Consider the following 20,974-nt stretch of genomic DNA (forward strand, 5'->3'; position numbering starts at 1 on the left):
GTTCTTCCAATGATGCCCTTTCTCTTTTAGACAAGGTGCAAAAATGCATTGTAAACATAGTTTGACCTTCTCTTGTAGCCGACCTCTACCCATTATCACATTTTCGCAATGTTGCTTCTCTTTTTTTAAAAATATAATAATGGACATTGCTCTAAAAAGCTAGTCTTGTGCCATCTACTAAAATTCATTATCTTGTTACTTGCCATTCAATCAAGTCTTATTCTTTTTTCTGTGACTGTTCCTAAGTGCTCCAAAAATTCTTATTCATCTAATTTTTTTTCCTCGAACATCAGTTTCTTTGGAATTCGCTTCCTTCATCTTGCTTGCCTGATTCATATAATTTGCAATCTTTTAAGTTGTCTGTCAATCGTTATCTTGCTCTATGAACTTCTTCTTTTCACTTCCAGTAACTTCCAGATCTAATAGTGTTTACTTGCAGCTTTTTTGGAAGTGAAGATGTTAAAAAAAAAAAAAAAAAACTGGTATATAAATTCATAGTTTAATTTATATGCCAATTTATAAGCAGTAATACCACCATATAGCTGACCGCATAAAATTGAGTCATTTACCATTACAGCTGAGGTTCCAAGTAATATAAAATCTGAGTCAATATGCAATTAGAAGTTGAATTTATCTGGCATAAGCCAATGTTCTTGTAACTTGTTTTGAACAGCACCAACTGAATTCTTAAGTGATTTACAGTTTTAGGTTACAATATTTAGGCTTAATTACATCAATTTACAAAATTATTTTCTCTATTTTTGCTTTTAAAAAATCTGCATGTCATAGTATCATTTAGCCAAAATGTTTTCAGAATAAATAGTTGAAACTAGCAGTTGAAAGTCAGAAGAATTAACACAGAGTTCTAGACTGAAACAAAGATATGTTTCAAATTGAGTCTTCAACTTCTAAGCTTTTATGGCCACACATCCAGGAAGTATTTCAGTGACAAGTGCTTTTATGTCCTTCACTGTAGCTTCTCAACTGACTTGTTTCTCCATGCAGCAGCCTTATTTGTCAAGGTTTGTGTTTTGAAATTATAGAGTTGAGAGAGGGTTGTAACCACAATTAAAGAACCTCTTCGACTGTAGTGACCTTCTCGGCCTTGGCGAGGTGGATTGACAAAAAAAAAATATGTCACAAAGGGGTTTACACAATTAATTTTATTTAATAATAAAACATATGTTCCAGTCAATTTTCCAACAACAAGCTTTGTATGATTAAGAATTGTGATACTGGCAAATAGTTGTATCATTGTTAGTAAACACCAATAATGAGTCTGTTATCATTTGTCAGCTATTGAGGCTCACTGACTGTTCACTGATCATCAGATGCAGGCTTTCTAGAGTCTTGTAATTCTTTTAATTTTTTTTTTTTTTTTTTGAGCCATTCAAGTAGCAATAACTTCACTTCTTTTTCAAAACTTCATCACCTTCGTAAATCAAATTGTGCACAAGTATGCAATTTGATTTTTTTACACAAGAACTAAAAAGTATCAGTATGTATTTTTTCTATACATATATGTAGAAATATATAGAAATGACACTGTAACTCAAGAGTTGAAACTGAGATTACGTAGAACTTCGGTCTATAACAGCCAAAAAATTTAACAAGGATTAAAAACAATGTACAAGATTTGAGATTAAAATTTGAAGTGTTTATCAATGTGGTTCTTAAATTGATTTACATTTGTTGACTCAATGATTTCTTGTATTAGTACATTCAGTCATTTAAAACTCTATTAGTGAAAATTTTTTGTCTGGTTTTGTATGTATGTATATATGTATATATATATATATATATATATATATATATATATATATATATATATATATATATATATATATATATATATATATATATATATATATATACATACATACACACGCACAATTTAATAAAGACTTTAAACATTTTTATGTATGCTTTCTATTTATTTTTAGAATACACCTGATGTCATCCTTCCAACGCCAGTAAAAGAGGTAGAATTTTACAGTATAATTAATATTCAATTTAATATGCAAAAATCATATATAATGGTTTTTGAATATTACAAAGTCAATTTTTCAATAGGTTCAATTGATTTTTCTCTGATTTTTTTGTGCACCATTAATTCTGTGACAGCAGTCTTTGAAACATTTTCATTAAGTACAGGTAAATTAATTTTGCAGTTAATTCTTTGCATTTACTGCAAACAATTATTTTGAAGCAAAAAAGAAGTTATTCCTAAACGATTATTACTAAAATTATTGTGTATTAAACTACTTTTATTCCTGGATAATTATAGATGATTATTGGATGATTATAGATGATTATAGATGATTATTGATGATTATTGGATGATTATTGGATGATTATAGATGATTATAGATGATTATTGGATGATTATAGATGATTATTGGATGATTATTGTATGGTTATAAATGATTATTGGATCTAACACATATTTATTGTAGTTAATAATATTAATAACTGCTTGTATCTGCACTTGCAGTCAGAACCAGTAGATCAGTCTGGAGCACTTTACCAATGTTTTTTTTTTGTGTGCAAACTCCCTTTTTTGGTGCGATGTAGTCACACCTTTTTCTTTCTTTATTTTCTTTTTCAATATCCATTATATCACTACTGTTTGACATAACTTGACAAAACCTTATTCAGCAACAATTTGCATTCATAATAAAAACTCTGTCTTAACACAACAAAAAAATATTTAATGATGTTAAAAAATATTTAATGAAATAATTGCAAAAGGTATGTAAAAACAACATGTATGCAATACATGAGTTGTTTTTATTAGCAATGTGAAAATCAAGTATTTATTGATGTTGGCACTATGGTATATGTTTTTTTTTTTTATAAAACCTTTATAAAAAAAAACCTAGCATAAACTTCAAAAAGTTTATGCTCGCTAAATTTTTTGATATCCGAAAGTTTGATTACGCTCAAGTACAACAAAGTTTTTATAAAATAAAAGTAAATTTTCTCTCAACAAAGCTGCAAGCAATTACTATATATATATATATATATATATATATATATATATATATATATATATATATATATATATATATATATATATATATATATATATATATATATATATATATATATATATTAGTAGAAAATCATTTAACAAAAATTTTTTCCATTTAACACTGTGTTTCATCAACAAGAAATGCATTTCTGATGAATCTTTGTTGATGAAAAGCAGTGTTAAATGCAAAAAAATTTTGTTAAGTGATTTTCTACTAATATATAATTGCTCTGTTCTTTTAAGAACATTGAGCACTCTATTGTGTAGAATACTTTTTAAAGTTGTTTAAATATATATATATATATATATATATATATATATATATATATATATATATATATATATATATATATATATATATATATATATATATATATATATATATATATATATATATATGTATACATATATGTATATATATATGTATATATATATATATATGTATATAGATATAGATATAGATATATATATATATATATATATATATATATATATATATATATATATATATATATATATATATATATATATTTATATTTATATATTTTGCATCACAAAAAAAAAAGATTTTTTCTTATGAGAATATTTCTGTATAAAAGAAAACTCTAGTCTTTGAATTTTTGAATATCAAGGAATTTTTACAACAAAATAGTTTTTTGTATAAGCAAAGTAGCCTTTTTTTTATGTTATTGTATGTGGGAGCGCTTTTTTATGATTCACCATGTTAAACAAGTTGTTTTTTTTTAATATTTCATTTGTATTTAGTTTTTTAAAAGCATAGTTGCGCTTGCTAGATATTTGTTTTGAATGACGGCTTGTGGTTGGCCCATCTAGTTTACCACATGCCCTCTATTGAGCCAACATATGTTTTGTCAGGTATGTTTGGGGAGGATGCAATGCAGTTGTAAATGTTCTTCTACATTTTCCATTCATAGGGTAGATTTCACTTAATTTGTAATTACAAGCTAAACCATTGTTGGGTTTATTGAAATAAATCTTGTTGTGTTCTAGTTGAACAGCTTATGAAATGAATTCAATGGTGGGAAGTCTTTATCTATTAGATTTAAGATGGTTTCACCTTTAGAGATATATTTGAAACACAGTTCTAGCTATATTTTATCATGTAACAAGAATATGCCTCAATTAATATTGCTGCGTATAAACTTAATATATATATATATATATATATATATATATATATATATATATATATATATATATATATATATATCAAGAACAATTCATAGCTAAGGACCTAATATCATTTTTGTGATCTAAATTTTAAAACATGCTCTTTAATTTGATTGCTGATCAAATTATAGTGCATGTTGAAAAGGTTGCTGGCCCATGCCAAACCCTTAGTTGGTGTACCAGCACTCTTTTTTGGCAGCAGGCTATAAGTCAATTTATGTACTGAAGCCTCCGCAGCTTCCTGTTTTAATCTGATGTCATCAATGTGCGTCTAATGCTGCATGTATATATATTATATTATATATATATATATATATTTAATAAGTTTGAGTGGTTGTAATTTTTGATATTTTTTTTCAGTTTCAGTTAAGTCAGCAACAAAGATAACTGGAGAAAATGTTAGGATTTTAGCATGATGTGATATTAAAATATTAGGATTTTAGCATGATATGAAATTAAAATATTAGGATTTTAGCATGATATGAAATTAAAATGTTAGGATTTTAGCTTGATATTAAATTTATTTTAAGGTTGTAATTTTAAAACAATGTTTATATTGAAAATCTGAATTTTCTACAGAACGCTTTTTCTCTACAAAAAAAAAGATACCAAAATATTTCATTGAAGTTTAGTACAAAATAAAGGTTTTAGTGAGATCATAACCATTAGTGCCACTAATTATAATTATCTATCTACAGAAGAATAAAACATTAATTAATACTAAAAGAACTCGACAAAGGAGAATCATCTGTATCTATATCAAAGAAATTCCAACTTAATTCGAATTCCGACTTTTCGAGATTATATATATATAATATAATAACGATAAGTCTTGCATTTTCAAAAAGTCTTACATAATGAGAGTTTTGTTTAATTCAGACATTCGCTAGGTCGACAATATATATTTACCCTTTCAGAATCTGAGTAAACAGGATTCTACTTTAGTAATTTTTAGTAAAATAAAGCCTCTTTAAAATTATAAAAATAAAAATGATATACAATATGATGGCTATTATAACATATCGGAATCCTATCATTGTAAATCTATTGCTGTAAATCTAATGTTGTTAATCTATTGTTGTAATCTTATTGTTGAAAACATTTTTTCAGCCAATCAAATCTCAAAGCAAAAAAAGTAAGCTTTTGACTAATATAAAAGAAAAAGATTTGGATACAAATGAATGCGAAGACACCAAGCAAGATGTTCCTGAGATTAAAATGAAAGAAGCTGTCAGTAAATACTTTACTGAAGCCACTAAGTCAGGTGACATTTAATTTTTGCTCTTTTTTGGTAATGAGTTAGCATACTTGAAAATTGATTAAAAATATTTTATCTCTAAAATGAAAAATAATTCACCAATGTAATTGTAACCTAATTCTAAAAGTTATCATTAAATTGTTACCATGGTATAAGTCTACTATTAAATAGTATCATTTAATATGAAGCTAGGGTTTTTTATTATCAACATTTTTATTTTTAAGTTTTACTTTTTTACTTTTTTAATTTTTGTTGAAATTTTGCTTATATTTATGTATATGATATATATATATATATATATATATATGATATATATATATATATATATATGATATATATATATATATATATATATATATATATATGATATATATGATATATATATATATATGTATATATATATATATATATATATATATATATATATATATATATATACACTGCGACCATTTTTTATAGACGCATATAGAATTTAGCGGATTTACAGCGTTACAGTGGTAATAAAATTGTTCTAACGGTACTTTTGAATAAGTATATGTAAGAAAACAATGATCCATTATGCATCTGATTATTAATTGTCTTGATTGTAATAGAATAGTTAAATTTTAAATATTCTCGTGCCAATTTTCTATAGACGCACCAAAGTTTTTATGAGTTTTGAAGCAAATTTATTATATTCTGTAGTATTTTTTATTTTGTGAGTCGAAATTAAGTTGAACTTAACCAAATGCCGAAAGGAAAAGTCCTTACCGATATTGAAAAAGGTGAAATATTGGCTTATCATCAAGTAAAAAGTTCCAAATCAAGAAATTGCTAGAAGATTGAAGAGATCAGACCACGTTATCCGTAATTTCTTTAAAAATCTAACAGATTATGCAACAATCAAGAGGAAACCAAAGAAATCTAAGGTTTCAGGCCGTGAAAAACGCAGAATTGTTCAACTCGCATCAAATTTATCAAAACTTTTGAAAACAATAAAGTCAGATTTGGGTTTAAATGTTTGCAAGGAGACGTTTAGGAAAGTTCTTAAAGACAGCCCACACATTGTACGATCAAAAATGAATAAAGCACCAAATTTGAAGCTCGTTCACAAACAAAAACGGATGGAATTCGCCCGCGAAAACATGGCACGTGATTGGGAACTAATAAGAAAATTTAGATTAAATTCTCATGAATACATAAGATGTCAAAATAGCTGAATTTTTTTTTTTTCAATACTAGGTGATTTTTTCGGACGAGAAAAAATTTAATCTTTATGAGCCTGATGGTCTTAGTAGCTACTGGCGTGATTTGAGGAGAGAACCCAAATATTTTTCGACAAGGAATTTCGGTGGTGGATCTTTGATGGTTTGGCTTGGGTTTTGTGCAACAGGAAAGTTAAATTTAGCAATTACATCTTGCAAAATGAAAAGTTCAGAATACATTGATGTGCTAAAATTATGTTTGATTCCATTTAAAAACAAATATAGACGCAAAAAGTTTGTTTTTCAACAAGACCAAGACAACGCCAGCATTCACACTAGTAACGAGACTAAAGCTTGGTTTGAAGCTAAAAAAATTGAGCAAATGTGGTGACCTGCTCGCAGTCTAGATTTGAATCCTGTTGAAAACATTTTGGGAATCAGTGTAAGACGTATCTATACTGACCAATATAACTCTGTGGCACGTATCTATACTAAGCAATATAACTCTGTGGCAGAGCTAAAAGTAGCGGTATCAGAATATTGGGACGATATGGAGCCAAAAGTGCTGGAAAACTTGGTGGGAACTATGCCAAAACGAATTTATCAAGTAATTGGGCGCAAAGAGGTCCAATCGAGTACTAAAAATGTGATAAAAACATTTTTTTTGATAGTTTTGTTAAAAAATGTGAACTGCGTCTATAGAAAATAGTCAGCTATCTTTTGAATTTAATTCATTTATGATTGACCTTTTTCAAATTTGATGTTATTTTTTGATAATTTTCATTATTTTTTGATACTTTATTTATAATTTATTGCAATACACTATAAAAATAAAGTTAAATACGTTTTTGAGACATAATCCACATGCGCCTATAGAAAATGGCCGCAGTGCATATATATATATATATATATATATATATATATATATATATATATATATATATATATATATATATATATATATATGATATATATATATATATATATATATATATATATATCATATACATAAACTTTTATTCCTTCTCTTTGGTTCGTCCAAATCAAGCCTCATTCTACTACATGGTTTACCCTATTGTGCAGCTGCTATATCTAATCATAATCATTTTTTCATCTTTTTTAAAAGAGCAACTCTCTTGAGAACAAACGACTATTTATTGGCTCGTATCTTATCTCAGAAGTTAGACTCTAAAGACTTTTGGAAAATCTTCAATAGAGTCATTAACAAGGGTAGGTCTACTAATCCATCTCTTGTGAGACTGATCTTATTACCTCTCCCAAGTGTTACACTTTAGTCCATTACTGTTAACATAAATATATTCCCTGAACCTTTATTCTTTGCGTTAGGTTAGCAGTTAATAATAGTAAATCAAAACAACTATTAGTTAATAACAATTTATTCTGTATTACTATAAATTTTTCATTTAATATAACAGATACTATTTTACATGTAGTTTATTGTTCCTTATACTTAGTATTCTACACAACTTCTTATATAACTCCCAACTCTTCATACAACTCATAACTCTACAATTCTTCTTAATATCTCTTCTTCTTCCACACCATCTCCAACTTCTTATTTTCTTCTCAACGTCGTCTCTATTTCACCTTCCACTTCTCTATTTATATCATATCAGATTGATTAGACATGTTTTAGTCCAATAATTCCTTGTGTTTCGTAACACAAGGATTAGGCAGAACTATTTGCAAAGAACTTTTCTTCAAATTCAACTCTTGAATGTTATGACTATTCTCTTCCTTCCATTCCAATTAAACAGGCTAATCCATTGTTAAACATTCAAATGACTCCAACTTCTGTTGCTAAAGTCATATCTTGATTAAACTCTACGGCTTGTGGTCCAGACAACATTCCTGTCATAGTCTTACAAAATTGTTCTCTGGAACTCTCTTCAGTTCTCTCTAAACTATTTAAAAAGTGCTTAACTGAGTCTTGTTTTCCTGCCTGCTGGAAATGACATCTGCTGTTTCAACTTTTAAAAACTCTGGAAAACATTCTGGCCCTTCCAATTATCGTCCAATCAGTCTTCTTTCTGTTATTAGCAAGGTCTTTGAGTCTTTGATAAACAAATTTCTCACATTCCATCTTGAGTCAAATACTTTCTGTTATTTGATTCAAGATGGGTTTTTCTGAGGCTGACTTGCTAATTGTTGTGACTGAAAGATTTTATTGTGCATTAGATGGCGGCAGAGAGGCTAGGGCTATTGCTCTTGGCAATATCTAAGGCTTTTGACAAAGTTTGGCATGCTGGTCTTCTCCATAAGCTTGTTTCATATGGTATATCTGGGAAAATGTTTGAGATTATCAAATTATTTCTTTTTAACTGCTTTATTAAAGTCATCCTCGAAGGCCAACACTCTTCTTTATTTCCAGTAACTTTTGGGGTACCTCAAAGTTCTATCCTTGGTCCTATTTTGTTTTATCTAAAATATCTTTTTTTGCTGATGACTCAACTTCATACTTCTATGTTGACAAAAAGTCTTCCCTTTTCAATTGCTTAGAACAGGCAGCCAATCTTGAATCTGATCTCACTTCTGTAACAGATTGGGGCTTACAGTGGCTTGTAAATTTTAACTTCAACCAAGCTCAGTTATTTACTGCTAACAACTATCCCAATACTGTCTCCTTTCCTATATTGGTGAGTGGCAACCCTTTCACTGAGTCACTTTTGTTATTTCTCGGATTATCATTTACTACTGATCTTTTATGGAAACCATATATACAATCGATTTCAACTTTAGCATCCGCTAAGATTGCCTCTCTATTGTACTTGCCATTTTCCTACTCCTGATTCCATTCTCTACCTTTACAAATCTATTATTTGTCCTTGTGTGGAATACTGTTGTCATATTTGGGCTGGTTATTCTAATAGTGCTCTTTCTCTTCTAGACAAGGTCCAAAAATGCATTGTAAACATTGTTGGACCCACTCTATCTGCTAAGCTTGAACTTATTCCCATCGTCGTAAAGTTGCATCTCTTTCTCTTTTCTACAAATACTATCATGGTCGCTGCTCAAAGTAGTTATCATCTCTAGTTCCATCAACTAAAACTCATTTTTGAGTTTTAGTTGATTGAACTAAAACTCAAGAATGAGTTTTAGTTCCATCGCTTAACTCTTGCTTGACTTCTCATTCAGCTAAGTCTGATTCTTTTGCTGTGTCTGTCCCTACATGCTCTAACAACTTTTATTCATCTAGTTTTTTTCCAGGTACTTTAATGCTTTGGAACTCTCTCCCATCTTCATGTTTTCCTGATTCATACAACCTTCAACTTTTTAAGTCTTTTGTCAACCGTTTCTTTGCTCTATAACTCTATTCTTTTTTTCTAGTAACTCCCAACTTAGTGGTTGCTTGCAGCCTTGTTGGGAATGAATCAGAATTAAAAAAAATACAAGCAAACTTCAGTGCAATTTTCTACATATTTATGTTGTTTTTTTATTTTATGTTGTTTCATGCCTAAAAACAATCATTAGCCGTGTTTACAAAATAAGAAACAAAAATATAAATTTGCAATTGAGTGTGCTTCCTCATCAAAACAAAACAAAAAACAAAATAGATTAGAAAAATCTAAAAGAAAATAAATAAATAAATCCGAAAACAGCTCATTTGTATGCATTAAAAAGTCTGGTAACAAGTTTAAACTTAATTATTTTCTAAAACTTTTCCTCTATCATATAGTCTGGCTTAACCCCCCCCCCCCCATATAGTAAAAATTGTTGCTACTACTTTTGAATTCATTAGATATGCATTTACCCGTTGGCTATGAATACCACAAGATTTTTAATAGAAATACTCTGAAGGTGAGTCACATTTGTATATCGAACATCAAATCAATTGTTAACTTGCATAACCATTATGTAATATAAAATAACACCCCAGATTCCAATAAAAATTGCAATTGCATTGTTAAAAGCAAGCGCCTTTTAAATTAACAGTTTCTTAACATTGTGTATTAAGCCACTCTATACCCAGATACTAAAAATGGAAATGAAAAAGTGTATTTCGGAGTAAACCATATTTAAACTTTGATATGCTAACCATACAAAATCTTTTCATCAAAAAACAGGGTTGCAAAAAAAAAAAAATTTTTGAAAAAACTTAAAACTGTGGGTTTTTTGAATAATGCAAATATCTTCTATCGAGTGGAACAGATTTGGCTTTCAACTTGAATATTATTGGTAACAAGTTCATGAATTCTTTATCTGCAAATATCATTGCAGCTTTAAGTTTCAAAAAAAAAACTCAATAAAGCTCGTATTCATTTTTACTGAAAGGCAGATTAAACCGTATGATTATTTTGCTTGTAATAATGTTATGGTTAGTATAATAAGATTTAAAATTAGGACAATATTGTTGCTATTGGAGATATGGTTGCTATATCCAGACTTTGCAAGCGCTCATTTATGAGTAGGTGCAGTGTTTTTTAAGATTGTTTTACTGGAGGAATGGGATGATAAATTATGTTTAATAAAGGTAGGTAATTGTTTTAAAATATTTGGCGGCTGCAAATAAAAAAAATACGCTTTATATTTTTAAAAAACATAATGGTAGACTTAGTGTTTTTTTTATATGAGTTATACATTGAACATAACAGGTATATCCTGTATATGTATATATATAGAACAGTAAAACATAACGCCTTTCATAGACAAAAAACAGTAAAACAGTTGTAAGTGAAATGTTCTCATCGATGTAAAAGCTATAAAATAAAAAATACTTGTCAGAATTTCACAAATGAAACCTTGTTTTGTTTGTCTGAAATACGGCCGCCAAACTCTCTTGTTTCAATTCTACTTTTTCTTAACTCTAGTTATGTGATCAAATGCTGTTTTTAGAGTGGTCATATTTACTAAAAAATGTCATGATCCGCCTAGCGGGTCACAGGGACTGAAAGGGTTAATAACATAACGGTAAACATAACGCTAAATTTTATTTGTGGTAAAATGATGTTGTTAAGTTTTTCAGCAATATCAAAGTAATTAATAATTTTTATATTACATTCAGTAGAAATACCATGACTGGTTATTTTAAACATCTGTATTATAAGTTTTTAAACTTTTTAAAAGTATTTTTAAACAGTAAAAATAGTATTTTTAAACTATTATCTCTATACAGCCTAAAGTCACATTTGTTATAAAACTGGGAAATTGAAAAAAAAGAAAATTCCAATCAGCACACATAACTCCGCACCATCACCAAATGCTCCTATTTTAATATCAAATGAACTGTTTGATTTTTTTATCCAAACTTTGTCTGACCTAAATAATAGAGATTAATGTGTGTGATCAATCAAAGGTTGCTCTCAAAGTATGATAGCAACATTCTGTTCAACTGAGTAAATAAAGTTGATTTTTATTTATAGTAGGGTCAACAATAATAAGGAATCAAAATAATTAAAATAAGGAATTTAATAAAATTTTTGAATTGATATTTTGAACCAATTTACTGCCTTCTGTGTTCTGTGTATTTCTTCACTGGTTTATACATGTATTATCAGATACATAAGTCTCTCTTAGTTAGCTGTTTATATCAGATAAAATATGTTTACATTATTTGCTGATTTTTTTCTTGCACTGATAATAAGATAAACCGAGGGGTTGTTTAAAAAGTTAGGTTTATGGTATTTCATTTTATAGTCTTGCTTTGTTTATAAGCTGCATTGGACTCTCCTAAACTGATTGTTTATAATTATTTCAAACAAATTGTTTTCAAATGGACATGTATCTTTAATCTGCTGCTGGCAATGTGGTGTGCTTATGCTATAAATTATAAAGTTGTCATTTATATTATCTTTGTTGTTAATTTTATTTATACTGCTAAGTTTATTGCTCATGTAGAAAAAAAACTTTCTACCTCATTTTTTTAATGAGTACTTCAGTTTTTTAATAACAATTTATTCAGTAATAACAATTTGTTGTCTGTTAGATGGTATAGGTATGTTTTTAGTTGAATAGTTTGAGTTAAATTTCTTCATTATTAATCACCTTCAGAAGAATGCTAAACAGAAGAAGCAAGTAATTTGATTAAATTATGTTGTATTCTGTTAAAAAAATAAAGCTCTTGTTAGCTTAAGAGTGATCTTGTCAGAACATTCTTGTAGAATGATTGATTTTTTTTTTGTTGTTGCAACATAAAATTTGTATTTTTTTATTTCATAAAAAGTATTTTTTTTTTTTCATTTACATCATTTAACATATAAATTTTACATTTTAACATTATATAACATATATTTTACATTTTACATTGTAGCATAAATGTAAATTTATATTTATTATATATTATATTTATTTTTTAACATATTTTATATATTTTATTATATATTTATATATTTTTTATATATTTATTATATCTTTATATTTTATATATTTATTATATATTATATTTATTATATAATATAAAAGTTATATGTTAAATAATGTAAATGAAAAAATATATTTATTATATAATATAAAATTAATACTTCCATTTATGTGAAAAAAAATTTTTTTCTAATAAGATGTTGTTTTTAGATGCGTCAAATAATAAACAAAAAGTAAATGATGCATCTCTGAAAGAAAAAAATAAACATAAAGTAAAACCTGATGTTACATCTCAGAGTCAAAATGTTAAGCAGAATATGCAGTCCAATGTTATGTCTCCTCCAAACAAAACTGTTAAACAAAAGATTGAGCCTGATGTTACATCTCCTCCAAATAAAGTTGTTGAACAGAAAATAAAGCCTTATGTTGCATCTCCTTCAAACAAAACTGTTAAACAAAAGATTGATCCCGACGTTACATCTCCTCCAAATAAAAAAGTTAAAGCAGAAAAATCAGAATCTAAACCTATAGAAACCAATACACCAGTTGAAAAGAAAAAAAGTTACTGGGCATACAAACATAGAGATGGTCCTTCAGCTCTTGGCTCCAAAGAACTGCCTAAGGTCTTGAAATAACTTTTTGAAACTTAATGTGGTATTACTAATATGTTTTTGCATAATTTTTTTGTTATTTTAGTCTCTTTGTATTTTAAGTATAACAGAATTATTATTTTAATAAGTAAGTTATTGTATCTGTTTGGCATCAAATTGGTGTAAGATAGTTGAAACAACATTAGATGGTTTCACAGTGATGTAAGGTAGGTATACTAATAATATTAGGTAAATATTGCAGTGATTTAAGGTAGGTGTCATATTAATATGTGAAAGTTTTATTTACACATTATACAGAAAATTAAATTGCAAATGTTTCTTTTTTTTTTTTTTTTTGAGTTAATAATTTTAGACTAGCACGAAGAGAAAATGAGATGCATGTTCCATATTTTTTATTTATTTTTCCTAGTTGATTATTAATTTAAGATAAAAACTCAAATTTGAAAAAAAAAAACAAATGTCAAAATGAAATATTAAACATACAGAGCCAAAAAATTAATGAAAGGTGCAATAAATTTAAACATATTTACATCATTTTTTAAATATTAATCTGGAATATGACTTCCATTGTTTTTGATACATGCTTCTAATTATTTTAGCATTGGCTCGATAAGGTTTTTAATTATCTTGATTGGTGTTTAAAACCACAGTTTTAACAGTTCTTTTTTGAACATTTCAGTATTAGTTGTTTTTTGGATATTTGATAGTTCATTCAGCTCCATAAGTTTTCAATCAAGTTTAAGTCACGTGATAGTATTCACCAAGGCATAAGTTAAGTATTGCTTACAACAAAATAATGGGTAATTGAATACGCTGAGCATTTGCTTGTATATTGAATACGCTGAGCATTTGCTTGATATTTTAGCCATAAATATTATTAAAAATAAATAATTAATGATATTTGTTACGTTCTTTCGCTGGATTTTGATGTGGGTTAACTTAATTTGAGAGCAGTATCGATCTTATTTAAATCCAGTGTTTCAACTCTACTTTTTTAAACTCCTTAGTATCTCTGAAAATCAGAACTACTAATCTTGGTTTGGAACAATCTTTGTTAGAGATTATTGTTAAAATATCTTCAGGTTAATAATGGCTTCTTCAGCAACTTCTTCATTTGGTAATTTGACATCAGCACTATCCAATTTTTTGGTAATTTTTTTTTAATTATATTTTTTACATATTGAATCGTTGCTGACTTGATGAAAATTTGTAACCATCATTATTTTGTGTCGTATTTGAGTTTGCATATATCTCATTAGCGACACTAATCTTTTTTACATTGCTCATTATATCGCTTTTAACTGCAAACTACAGTTAAATTAGACATTAGCTCATAAAGACTTTTTGAACAAAAACATGTGAACACATTCACTGGTTAAAGTTGTTATCATTACTAAGCTCTTTAACGACCAATTCAATTAAAATTGACCTATAAAACTATATGACCAGCATTTTCCAGCAAGATTCAGCACCTTATCATACAGCTAAAACAGTTAAGAAGTGATTTGCTGATAATAAAATTGAATTATTATCTAATTGGCCCTCAAGTTCACCCAATCTTAATGTTATCGAGAACTGCTGGAATATAATGAATATATAAATAATATATAAATATTTTTGTATTGTCAGCAAAATGTGCTGCATTTGAAGTTATTATATTGGGAATATTGTATATAATGAATAATAGAGCTGAGAGAACAGAACCTTTGGGAGTTCCATAGACTTTTATTTTTAAAAGAAGATGCTCATGTGGAACTTTTTTGAATGGTTTTTTAAAGTCAAGATAAGCATTGATGGGGAGACCTTTAATTAAATTAAATATACATGCATTGTTTATAGTAAAAAGATTTGTTTCACAAGAGCGCCCCGGGTAAAATCTGTGTTGACAAGGAGTTAGCAGATAATAAGAAAATATAATCTTTTACAAATACCAAATTTAGATTTCATCAGTAATTTTTGTTATATTAGTTTGAATAATTTTAAACATTGGTTTAAAATAAAGTTTAATTACAACACATTACATAAAAGTAGAAATATTAAATATTACAATTAAATATAAAATCTATATAGTGCTAAACAATGTTTTTCATTGTATTTATATTTTTTCATGTATCAACTATTCTTAAGTTTAGCACTACTGCTATTATATACATTCACTCAAGAATTCAAATGTATGTTTGTGCGGAAATAATGTCCAAGGGAACAGTTGTATTGCAATAATACAATACCTATGAGTAAATTATAAATATAAAAAGTAACTAACTTGTTGTTTGTAAACAACAAAATAAAATAGCATCTATTTTTTGTCTTTCATTTACAAAATTTGAACACAAAAGTAGAGAATATTGTTTTGCACAGTATGACACACTACAATAGAGTATAGTACAAAAAGTAGGGTGTATTAGTTACATTGCTTGCATAGGCAATTAAAATGAAACATTTCGGCAATTAAATTGATAGTTTTTGGGATAAAAAATTTTTTTGTATTTTAGTTACCTAAATAATGCAAATGTTTTTTTGTTCTAAATATTATTAATTTGCAGATTGTTCTAAATATGTAAGATTTGCAGGTTGGTATCATTATTAAGCTCTAAATTGCATGATAAATAATAGCATGATTTGATTTTTCTAGACAGAAATTATTTTAGATTAATAATAAAAGTAATTGAAAGAAAAATGTTATTGTAATTCTAACAAAATATATAACCAAAAATTAACTGACAAGAATTAACATTCAAGTCTAAAACTGTACCTAAGATTTCCAGTGTTTTTAATTTATCATAATAAATCTCTTTTTTAATATTAGGGAAGTGATAACTGCTTAGCAGGATTATCCTTTGTAATTACTGGTGTTCTTGAAGCTTTTGATCGAGATGAGATAGCAGATTCAATAAAGCGTTATGGTGGGAAAGTTACTACTAGTGTTAGTGGAAAAACTAGTTTTATTATTGTTGGCAGAGATCCTGGGGAATCTAAAATTGAGAAGGTTATTCTTTAACTCACAATATTTGTTTGTTTTCACTTATTGACTAATCAATAATTAGTATGCAACATAAATTTTATCAGTTTATATAATTTAATAAAAGATATTTATTAGATTAAAATTATAATTTTATATAAATTGTTACTTTGTGTTATACATTTTTTAAATATACATTTATGATTATTTTAAAAGGATTAGTTTTAATTTATTTTTACTATTAAAGATAATTATTAAACCAAATAGTTTTAAATTTTGATAATAATAAAAATTATAAAAAAATTTCCCACTAAAAGAAGTAATTTTCAGTGTTTTTTTATAAAGGGCAAGTTTTTTTAAATTGTTTTTTCTTTGTTTTTCTATTTCTTTTATTATTTTATATTTAAGAGCATTTTTTAGTGGATGCTGCATCTAAAGACATAGATCATATATTCATATATAAGGACATATATTCCTCAAATTTATCTTTCGACTTTCTTGACAAATTTATCTTTTGCTGTTAGAATTCGAGAATATACTTTGAATTTAGCCATTTTATTTTTCATTTTAAGTTGAAGAAGTGTAATCATGATATTTAATAATCATCTGAAAATGTCACGATATCTAATAGTCATCTGAAGATGTCATGATGTCATCTGCCATTATATCATTTATAATCGACTTTTCTATTTTTTTTTCTATTTTCTTTTACAATTTTCTGGATTTTTAAAATATGTCCCGGATAATCTTTTTTTTTTTTTTGTTTTGTCATTTATTATCATTTGATCTCATACTTACTAAATTTTTTACCAAATTTAATTTTAAGGCTCTCAAGCATAAAACCAAACAGATTGATGAGGATGGTTTTATAGACCTAATTTGTTCTCATTCAAAAAAGCCTAACGAAGTAAACAATAATGACCATAATGAGAACCCTAAATCAAAAGAGAAATCATTTTCTGATAGTCCGAAAAGAACACCTATTTTAGATGTAAATAGCCCAACATTTAAAAAGAAAGGAGTTTCGGAAACCAGCAAACTTGATGTTTTTGCTTCTGATTCAACTTCTATGGTTCAAAATGTTCAATCACCTAAAGATAAACCTTATCTACCACAAATTAGTCCAGCTATTTCAAACACCCCTCAAACACAATCGCCTCTTTATGACTCTCAAGATTGCACCAATGGTATTCTTTGTTTTTGCTTTCAATTTTTTTTAAATATAAAATAAAAATGCATAAGTAGTATAATATTACAATTTATTCAAAACTAATTAATTTAATTTTTTTTTTAAATATATTTTATGGCAAGGTAAAACTTCTTCTTTACTCTGGGTTGACAAATATAAACCTGCAACCATGCGGAATATTGTTGGTCAACAAGGTGACAAAAGCAATGCCAACAAACTCTATAAATGGTTGCTCAAATGGAATGAAAACAATTCATCTGGTGAAAAAAAGAAAAGTATATTACTATTTATAACAGTTTTTGTTTATTTTAACAAATACTTATGTTTGTTTATAAAATGTTGAGCTTGAGTTTTAAAAATTTGGATTAAGTTGGGTCAAGTTAGAAAAAAATTGATTAATAAAAAAAGAAGGTATTTACTTTAGTAAAACTTGATAATGAACAAAAATATTTTAAATGTTTTTTCAATGTAAAATGTAAAAAAAAAATATTACTAAAAATTTAAAGTAAATTTATCATTTAATAGAATTTTTAAAATAATAAAATCATTTTACAAGTTTTAAAAAATTGTAACTCTGATGTCTAAAAAGTTGTTAAAAATAGTTTGAGAGATTGATTTTTGGTATTTATATTGATTTACATTATATATTAAAAAATATATAAAAAAAATGTATAGTATATATAGCTTATGTATTTTCAAATATATAAAAAAAGCTTTCTTTATATTAAAAAATACCAAGGTTTTCTACACTCTATGTCCTCTGAACATTGGGATAATATTATCTTTTAAATATATATTTAAAAAATGTATAAATATATTAAAATTTTTGTTTTATGTATTTTTTAATTATCTAAATTTAGTTTTTTTTCTTTTTAATTTATATATTTTAATTTATTTTTTTAAAGAATTTTTGCAATTTCTTAATTTTTTTTTTTTTAAATCTTTCATTGCAAATGTAAACAAACTTATAGAATGATAAGCCTAAACAAACTTTCTGAGAAAAACAAATATTCAAAAGTATTTTCTAAAGAAAAAACATAAGCTAACTAACTATTAGAAAATGCAAAATAAAAAAGTTTAAAAAAATCATTTAAATAAACGTTTCATTCAGTTATTTAGTTAAACATTGATTGCATTATTAGATCACTTATGTTACATTTTCTTCATTTATCTTATTATTATTATTTTTTTTTTTTTTTGGATCATTTATATTATTTTTTAGATCATTTAATTATTATTTTTTTTAATTTATTATGTCATTTATTAGATCATTTTATTATTATATTTTTTTATTAAAATCATATATATATTTTTTTAATTTTATTTTTTCTAATGAGCTTTTATATTTTTTATTATAGATTTTTATTCTGGAAAAGAGGATGGTTCCATCTTTAAAGCTGCTTTATTATCTGGACCTCCAGGTGTTGGGAAGACTACAACTGCTAACCTTGTTTGCCAAGTTAGTGTCCTGTTATTAATTTTTTAAATCTAAAATTCTAGCTCAAAAATAAAGTAGTAAATGGAATGAATGTTAATTTTTGGATTGTCTGGATATTATTTGGATTGATATATATATATATATATATATATATATATATATATATATATATATATATATATATATATATATATATATATATATATATATATATATATATATATATAGATATATATATAGATATATATATATATATATATATATATATATATATATATATATATATATATATATATGTATGTATGTATGTATGTATGTATGTACATGTATGTATATATATATCAGAGCCGTAACCAAAATTTTGATATTAGGGGGGCCTATAGTTCTTTTAAATGAGGGAGGGGATAAAATATTTGTTAAAAATATTATATATATATTTTTCCCTAATATTTATAATTTTAAAAAGTTTTTTTTTTGGGGGGGGGTCTAGGCCCCTGGCCCCCTTCCCCTGGTGGTTATGGCTCTGTATATAGGCCTCAGCAGGAAGTAAGAGCTTTAGCTCTCGCTCTTGCCCACACTCCCCTAAAACATTTTGCGGGAGCAATTTACAGCTCTTACAAAAGTTTTTTTTTCTCTCTCTAAAGTATAACTATCATTTTAACTAAAATAAAAATCAAAAGAGTTTAATTAATTGGACAATAAACAGGCACGGTTTTGCGAGAAAAAAATTTTTATGTCTAAAGAATTTTTCATGTCGCAATAAATGACGCTTATTATGTGTATATTATTGTGACATTAATGTTGCAAACATATGCTTGTAACAAGTATAAAACCAAATTTTGTATTAAATAAGCAATTTTTATATAAATAAACAGCTTTCGTAAAAAGCAGTTTAGAGAAGCAGCTCACATGGCTTGCAATGTTTGTTTTTGGAGAGCTTTTCTCCGCTCTCGTGCTCATTAACTCTCGCTGAGGCCTGTATATATATATATGTTTATTTTTTTTACTATATATATATATATATATTTTTTTACTATATATATATATATATATATATTTATATATATATATGTATATATATATTTATATATATATATTTATATATTTATATATTTATATATTTATATATTTATATATATATATATATATATATATATATATATATATATATATATATATATATATATATACGTATGTATTGTAAAAAAAAAAAAAGCCTAATGACAAAAATTTGAATACATTTAAAAAGGAAAAACAATAACCTTACATTATTACAAAAAAATAAAAATTGAATTATAGTTTGAAGAAAATGTTTCAAATTAAGATTAATATAAAAAAACTTTTTAATTAATTTATATATTAATAATTTTTTTTTTATTATATAATAATTTTTATTTTATAGTACTAGTTTTCACATAAAATACTTATTATATTATAATAATTAACGTCTGTATGAGTTAAAAGTATATGTGAAAAAATATTATTTACAATTTTATATTTAATTTAAAGATAGATAGATTTAAGAAAACATATCAAAAGGAATGAAATTTGAAACTTCTTTTGCAGGAAAATTTTTTGAAAGTTTTTGGAAAAATAAAATAAAAATTTATAACTTAAGATTGTAGTGTGAAATTTAATTTTGAATTGATTGGTATAATTGTGAATTGATAGGAACTTGGTTTTTCATTTATCGAAATGAATGCTAGTGATACTAGAGGGAAAAAAGCTCTGGAAACAATTATAAAAGATGCACTTTCTAACAAAACTGTAGCAGGAGTTATGCAAGGTTTTT

At 26.1% G+C, this 20,974-nt stretch overlaps 1 protein-coding gene across 1 annotated transcript in view; it reads left to right on the forward strand.

Annotated features, from left to right (window-relative positions):
- The window catches only part of rfc1 (replication factor C large subunit), a gene marked incomplete at its 5' end in the record, with an annotated part of 49,402 nt that overhangs the window by 13,481 nt on the left and 14,947 nt on the right, over positions 1–20,974 (forward strand). Inside the window, 8 exon segments of the mRNA NM_001280932.1 lie at positions 1,944–1,982; positions 5,336–5,489; positions 13,196–13,608; positions 16,403–16,582; positions 17,382–17,742; positions 17,867–18,019; positions 19,103–19,203; positions 20,854–20,968. Coding sequence (NP_001267861.1) covers positions 1,944–1,982; positions 5,336–5,489; positions 13,196–13,608; positions 16,403–16,582; positions 17,382–17,742; positions 17,867–18,019; positions 19,103–19,203; positions 20,854–20,968 — 1,516 coding nt within the window.

This window comes from Hydra vulgaris, chromosome 04 (assembly GCF_038396675.1).
Source record: "Hydra vulgaris chromosome 04, alternate assembly HydraT2T_AEP".
NCBI classification, from domain to species: Eukaryota; Metazoa; Cnidaria; class Hydrozoa; order Anthoathecata; family Hydridae; genus Hydra; species Hydra vulgaris.